The 7902-nt window shown below is 39.9% G+C and overlaps 1 protein-coding gene across 2 annotated transcripts in view; it reads right to left on the bottom strand.

Moving 5' to 3' along the window:
• Positions 1–1672: 1672 nt before the first annotated feature.
• traf3 (TNF receptor-associated factor 3) overlaps positions 1673–7902 on the bottom strand; it is a 32462-nt gene continuing 26232 nt past the window's right edge. The window contains exons 13-14 of one of the 2 annotated variants that reach the window (XM_008398704.2): positions 2858–3049; positions 1673–2759 (exon numbers count right to left, since the gene is read on the bottom strand). In XM_008398704.2, the coding sequence (XP_008396926.1) occupies positions 2724–2759; positions 2858–3049 (228 nt within the window). In that variant the 3' untranslated portion in view covers positions 1673–2723. The remainder of the gene's footprint in view (positions 2760–2857; positions 3050–7902) is intronic. The other variant, XM_008398705.2, reaches the window with a different exon arrangement.

Here is a 7902-nt window from a genome sequence, read left to right as displayed (position 1 = left end):
TCGAGTAACATTTTCTTTACTTCAGATAATTTTTCTTAAAATAAGATAATATATCTTACTCGTATAAGTAAAATTGGCTTGTTTTAAGTAMAAATACACTAATTTTAAGATATTGTAGGTTTATCTTGGTTAGATATTTTTTCTTGTTTTAGAAAATCTTGACAAGATAAATTTTCTTGTTCTGTTGGCAGATAATTTTTCTTATTTTAAGAAAATTATACCCTATTTTTGTACTTTTTTTTCTTGTTTTTGAAAGGGGACTTTTTGCAGTGTATACATCAGATTAAGATGATTACTGTTCATCAAATGCCTGTTAATCAGCCATCAATTGAAGTCAAGTGTGCTGAAGCAGGAAAACACCTAAAACATGCAGGGCGGTGCGCCTGGAGGATCCAGGCTGGAACTATATTCAACAGCCCCTCTAAATTTCTTTGTCTTGTGTAAGAAACAGAATATTTGATGTCACACCACAGGTATTGTTCTTTTTAAAGGTTCAAGGATTGGGATAGTTGCTCAGTAATGATCCATGATTCCTGGTATGTGATTTTTGTGCCCGATACCAAAGAATGAGTAATGTCCCCATGTCAGGATGCATGACAGTGTACTGTGGCTTAAATTCAGGGTTTTGTGGCCGGCCAACACTTTGCAGAAGCTTGAGCCCAGTAGAAGATGTCACTCCATTTCTCTTTAGGCCAGTTAGTGTGTTTGGCAAATGTAATATCTGTAGCACATCTTTTTTTCAGCAATGAAACTTTGTGAAGTTCTTATCCACTGTTAAGAGTTTACACAGACCTTTTCTAATCAACACAGTTTAATGTTAGATATTTTTTATTTTGATACTTTGATCCAATTAAAAGATTTTCACTTTCTTCCACATCGTTCTGGTTTTGCATTCCATTTGAAGTATTTAAGATAATGTCTGTGTCCATCATTTTCAGTTTCAAATAAACTTTTTAATCAAACTCCATGGTTCTTCTGGAACTAATTTACACCAAGAGGAATGCATTAAAACCAACATGTACAATATCTGCAGCTTTAAACCTAAAATATATCTCAATTCTTTGGGAACTAACAACCTGACTGAACATCACACTATACTGTTTTGAACTCAACCTTAGATAGTGACTCAGTTCTGCTGTTATTCTTATCAGTAGACGGATCTACTGGAGATAAATATTTGTTATATGTAGTGTATTTTAAATAAACTACTATTTATTTCTATAGATACTTAATTTCCCTTAGGGATAAATCAAGTATTTTTGAATTTGAAAACATTTGAAGACTCAAAAGTATTTGAGTCTTCAAATATTTCGACGACTCTACATGAATGTTTGTTATCCAAAATAATTCATTGGATGATGCTGTTAAGTGCTTCTTCTGACACCACTAAGTGATTTGGATTATGTTCTAGATGTTTGGGATGTGTGAAAAATAGAAAAAACTCTTTGTTCACCAGTAAACAGATCAAAAATTAGTGCTGGACCTGGGCTACCAGCATGACATGCTCCATCCTCTCTGAGCCGGAACAACTTGATGATCAGACATTTTGATCTGTTTCACTGCGAAACAGAAAACCCCCGGGGCGTTTTCAGAGGAAAGCCTGAAAATGAACGTTTTTAAAGTCCATCCTCAATCCTTACTAACATGCATATTTAACTGAAGTTCACACATGACAAAGATTGTTCTTCTGTTTTTTTTTTTATTATTTTATTTTTACACTTCAACAAACATTAAAACTGTGCAAATGTATGGAGACAGTTGGATGAATTTTTGCCAACACTGGAAAACTCACAGGAGCCACAGAGGAGGTCCAGCTGGAAGCTCCGGCAGGAACTCAGCTCCGTCTCTGGTCCCTGAAATACTCTGGACTCCTTTGGACGGTTCTGGTTCTGGTTCAGCTCAGTGCTGATGCTGTGGACCCTTGTAGACTTTTAGAGGGAGTGGCAGTCAGCCTGGGCAGTGAGCCTCTGCACTCTACAGAAATGCTTCACTGTTGAAGTTCAGTATTTTCTGCTGACAGGATGTTTTCCTCCCCTGCACAAAGTTCTACAGGCTGGCTCTGGACCGCAGCTCAAACCCAACTACCCTGTCAGTTTGACTGTATAAAAAAAACAAAAACAAAAATCCTCCAGCCAACCTGTTTCACCCTGACTCAGAGCCGCTGAGCCAGACGGCATATCAGGTGGCCATGATGAAACATGCTAGGCTGGCTGAAAATAGTTAGTGAAAAAAAACTACTTAGAATATTAGGTTAAAAAAAATAGTGCTAGTGTGACATCAGCTAGTTAGCTTGATAGAACCAGTCTGATGAAGACCTCCTGTCACTTCACCACTCAGTTTATGGCACCGGTTCTGATCCAGTGGTGCTGGTCTGAACTGTAACTGTGGCACATTTCCCAGCATGACCCAGTAGGCAAGTATGAAACAGGAAGTAAGGCGCAGCGCGCGTCGGGGGCGAGCCACACCAATGCCCTCACTGTGACGGGCACGTCGGTTCTGGGTAAGGTCACCGTGGTGACGTTGTAACAGATCAATTCACACACAACCAAGACACACACACAGCTCTGCAGTCCATATAGCAACCAGAAGACGAAGTGCGCTCTGATTGGCTGCTTCCTGTCCTCCAGCCTGACCGGCCTCCAGCTCCACTGATGCTTCCCATTAGTCTTGGAGGTGCAGATCTTGCACTGATGAGGTGATGTTAGACGAAGAAGTTTCTAACATCAGGGGTCAGGAAGGTCGGACGTATCCACGGTGACCTGCGGATCAACAGAATCGACACAAATACGTTCAGCAGTCAGTAATCATGCGTCGCCTTGGCGAAGACACTGCAGGTTCAACAGACGCGACGGCCCACCTTGATGAAGATGGTGTCATCTTTGATGTAGCTGCCCGTCTCCAGGACGCTCTGAGCCACGAACAGAGGACAGCCGGAGGCAATGTTCATCTCAGCCGTGGGGCGCCTGAAGCTGCTGCTGTGCGGATCGGGCTTGAAGGCGTCGCCCAGGTGCTTCCTGGAAGGAGTCTGGTCCATCAGCATCAGAGTCACCTAGCACACACACACACATTAAACAGTGAGCTTATTCTGTAAACACACACAGAAAGCTCACTGTGACTACCGGACATCAACAAACGCTTCCGCTTAGCAATCTTTGGACAATTCCACAGTTGTAGAAAAGTGCAACTTACTCAGCGGGGACATATACTGAACACAAATTGCACAAAAATAATATCTTGAGATGTGGAAAATATAAAACAATGTATGGAAGTAAAAAATTGTAAATACTATTCTTTATAGTTGGATTTAATTTGTACGCCTGTCCAATAAGGAAGGAAGAGGGAGAAATGATACAGGGAAGGGACACAAGACTGGATAACAGCAGGGGTGAAAGTAAGAGGGTACGGCAGGGTACTGCGTACCCCTAAAAGATTTAGTGGGGGTACGCAGTACCTGCAAGAGAGGAGCGGCTGTCTGCTGTAAAGAATCAATGGATTCACTGTGCAGCTGTGAGTTCACCCACTAATCAGCCGTGACTGATTAGTTTTTCAAGAACAATCTAAAACACGACTTAATTATTTAATAAATAGCTTTTTTCCCCATTTCATATTGTTTCTGAACTCTTCGTGCTTTGCTAGAGCAGGGCTGCAACACGTCGATCACGGAAGGTTTTGAGTCAATCTCAGCGTTAGGTGACAAACTGAACGTCGCCAGGAGGCTGAGAGCAGCACGTCCTCCTCTGATTCCTTATCAAAACGTTCGTAACTTTATTAAAAAACAACAAAAAAAATCAACAAAACGTGTTCAAATTAATGACCCAACAACAATAATAATCTCAGTAATTATTGTTTCAACAAGGTGTTGCGCAATTCTGTGCGTTTCGGTTTCATTACCAAAATAACGAGCAGAGCAGGAGTTTAAAATGAACTAATCAACCACCGCTGTGTTCATAAGAGCGCTTATTAATAATCGCAAAATAAATATCAAGCCTGAAAACCTAATATCGTAACGAACTGAATGTTATGTTTTTAACGTAATCTCTGGTTGGCTTGTGGAGCGCCGGAGGTTGCCATAGCAACCGCTGTGCTTAAATGACAGAGAGAGACGGAGAGTAAAAAGGTGCTAGTGGTTTTGAGTTGATCACCTGTTCAGGTTGCTTTACCTTTGTTTACCTTTGATGTGGCGCATCACAGCCACTGTAATTTCTGAACTTTTAATAAACTTGGACTAATTACTTCGTTCTTTGTGAGTATACGTCATTCACAACAAACATCAAACACGGTAAACATTAAGTATCTAACAAACAAATGGCTTCTACCGCGATAATGATGTGAAATCAAATTAATTGTCCAATATAAAAAAAATTGTTTGGTGCTGTCAGAGTCTGAGAGGCTTTTCCTAACCTTTCCTGATAAAGTTATCAAACAATTTGTTTTTGGCTCTTATTTAGTGGAAACATTGATGTTGATGAAACTTTCTCCAAAATGATAACCTTTTTCAACCTTTATAGCTCCACTGTTGAAAATGAGATGCTAACATTCACAAATGACATTGAAATAAAATCCAGTCCAACATCTGGTTTGAGGTGATTCCTCTGAAACCTGTTGGAGGAAAAATATCCCAACTTCAGAAGATGTGCACCTATCAGTATGAGAGTCAGGGTGAGGAGGCGCCATGTTAGGAAGATGAAGTGGAAGCTACAGGATCTTCAGAACAAACAGGTCATGATGTTAGGCTACTGATTATCCCTCCATCTGGACACAGGATCAATAGAACCAGTTTAAAAGCTAAAATGAATGGTTATATGCCAGACATGGAAAACTGAGATGCACTCTATGCCATGATGTTCAGAATTTAGGTCTCATGGTATCTCAAGGTGTCAACGTTGCAGCCAGTGGACTGCAATGTTTTTTTTTTTGTTTGTTTGTTTTTTTTTGTCATAGTACCCCCAAGAATTTAAAACTACTTTCACCCCTGGATAACAGACAGAAGAAAGTAAAAATAGAAAAGAACAAGGAGGAAAAGTAGAAATTATGCAAGGAAGTAAGAAAGGACAGGCACAAAGAAAGGAAAAAAACAGCCAGGAGTCCAGCACAAGGAATGATACATTTTAGATTAAGAAATAAAGTTTGGGAAACACAAATATATTTCTATTCTCATCCTTGGTGATATTTAAGTTCAGTAGTCCACACTTCTGGTAATGTGCTATTTTTTTCATTTAGCATAGCGGTTCTCAACGTGGGCGGTACCGCCCCCCAGGGGGTGTTCAGAGGACGGCAGGGGGTGCTGGCGGACATTTTTACAAAAGGGGGGCGCTGGGATGCCTTTGGGGTGCTTTTGGTCGAAGGTAAACTTTACACCTTAAATGCCCAACAATGCCAGTTTAGACTTTGAGCAACTTGGTAAAACTGTATTGTGTAACATTAAACCATGCTTGGCTGCAACTGTATTGATGGCAGCTCTTCTATTCAGTGTTTGTTAGCTTCTGTTAGCTTCTTGGCGCAGCGCCGTTCTCCTGCTAGTAGCTTCACCGCATCAGTTCAGCGTTACACCGGCTAATGACGTTGCTGTGATTCACTTTGTCCGGTATTTCTATGTTTTCGCAGTGATCATGTCAAAGCAGCAAGTTATATTAAAAAGTGTTTTATTTCCTTTTGAAGGCTGCACGCTTCCATGTAAAGACAACAGAAAATCGCTCTTATAAACATGTAATTGCTAAAATCATGATACCCTGACTTTGTATCCTTCTGAAAAATGAACCCATTTAAATGAAGAAACAAAGAAATCCCTCCATGGGTGATACCACGATAGAGAGTGTTCATTTTATRGCGTTAACACCGGTGCTGTAAGTGGTCCGGTATGAAACGGGGGTGATAGAACAACGGTACCACAGCACTTTTAAATTTCCATAATCAGAATGCAGAAATTGTTTCCGTTGTTTTAAAAGAGGTATGTCAGTCTGCCTTTTCCCCATCGATACGCTTCCCGACCGCCCTAAACCTTAGAGGTTTAAAAATTTAAAATTTTTTAAAAAATTGCGCAAAACTCTGAAACAGGAGAAGTGGGACATAAAACGGAGCGACRAACTAGATGTGAATTATGGCATAAAAACAGAGAATCTGACGCTGAACAGTGAAAAATTAACACATGATGTGAAACACATGACGATTAGGCGGCGCAGCAGGTGATGAGTTACTGATGGTCAATAAATGATCAAATAAATGTAGCAACAGGAAANGCCTCTCGCCCGGAACGTTAGCTGGAGATGGGCACCAGCAACCCTCCTGACCCCACTGAGGGACAAGGGTGAAAGAAAATGGATGAATGGATGGATCTGTCAGGACACCGGCCATTGAGAACTGGAGATGGACCCCCAGGATTTCCAAGGTTCCCATCAACTCTGACCATATTCTTTGTTTCTGCCATCTGCTTTATCTATTGTTAACATTAACTATAATCTGTGTTTCTTTATTTTCCAGTAAAACACTTCTGAAAAACCGTATACGAATGATGCTACATTTAAAAACTTGCTTTGCCCTTCTGAGGACAACCTTCCCCCAGCATCATATCATCCCCTCCGTCTTTCACCACTGGGATGGTGTTACGTTCAGGAACAGAGAAATGTGTTTTGTTTTACTCAAAGTGGCGAGAAAAAAAACAAAAATCCTTCTGTCCAAGACATTTCATATTTCATGAGAACTCAAAGGCAGAACTCCTGGGACGTTGTCATAGATCCCTCTTACTTTAACATTTGTATATAATAGTTGTTGGACACTGAGCAAGAGAATGTTCTGCCCAGAATACGTCTAAAGAAAAAGCTGGAACAATTCCCAAACCAGAGCACCCTTCTCTTTCCCACCACACCCAGTGTTTTGCATTTATGTTGATTCTTCTAACATCCATTCCCTCATTTTCTGCATTATTTATCACTTATTACCAGTGACTCAACATTTCAACATATGCTGTGTTGTGTAGAAGACCAGAGAAATCCTGGTAAATACTTCACTTATTACAGTTAGCAGACAGACTTTTTTATTACCCTGATTTATCCCTGGAGAAACTTGGTCTTTCCATTGAAACACAGTTGTGTTCAAAATAGTGAGTGCATCTTAAACCTCTTAGAGCATTATTTATTCCCTTTGGGAACGCTGACCAGTTTACTCCAAGTTCAAACTGCTCAAACTATTTGAGCAGTTTGAACATTAAACTGCTCAAATAGTTCACCAGACAAACTCAGCATTTTTCTTCACAAACATTTTCTGTATGGATGGAAAATGTTTAAAAATGTAGATTTTTGTGTGAATCACTGAACAAATATCCATTTATCCATTGTTCCTGAGAAAAGCATCCTGGAATGCTTTTCTGACCCACTTCTAACACCAGTCAGCAGGTATTTAGCAGGTTCCCCAACCCTGGTCCTGAAGGCACACTGCCCTGCGTGTTTCAGGTCAGTGGTCTCAAACTGTCCGGTTAGAGACAGTCCTATACACTATAGTTAAATGGTGAAACTGCGTCTTGAGCAGTTTCTACAGAGCTCTGCTAACGTAAGCTGAAGCAGAAGAGACATCTAAAAGTTGCAGGACACCGGCTTGAGAAAAATTACGATTTGAGACAAGTGCTTTTGACAATTCTCTGCTTCTACACTGCAAAAACTGAAATCTTAGTAAGATTAAATATCTTAAATTAAGGAGATTTTTCTTGTTTTCTTTCTGACAAGATAATTTTTCTCACCAAGAGGGATTTMTGTTAGAATATTTTTCTTATTTTAAGTGTTTTTGTACTTAATTATYTCAGTAAGATATAAAAGCTTAATATTAAGAAAATATTACTTATTATGAGTAAATATGTGCTAGAATCTAGAATATCAATATTTACCAATCAAACTTCAAGTCTAGAACTTATTT

Source organism: Poecilia reticulata, linkage group LG22 (assembly GCF_000633615.1).
Source record: "Poecilia reticulata strain Guanapo linkage group LG22, Guppy_female_1.0+MT, whole genome shotgun sequence".
NCBI classification, from domain to species: Eukaryota; Metazoa; Chordata; class Actinopteri; order Cyprinodontiformes; family Poeciliidae; genus Poecilia; species Poecilia reticulata.
This window is presented reverse-complemented; position numbering and strand designations above follow the sequence as displayed.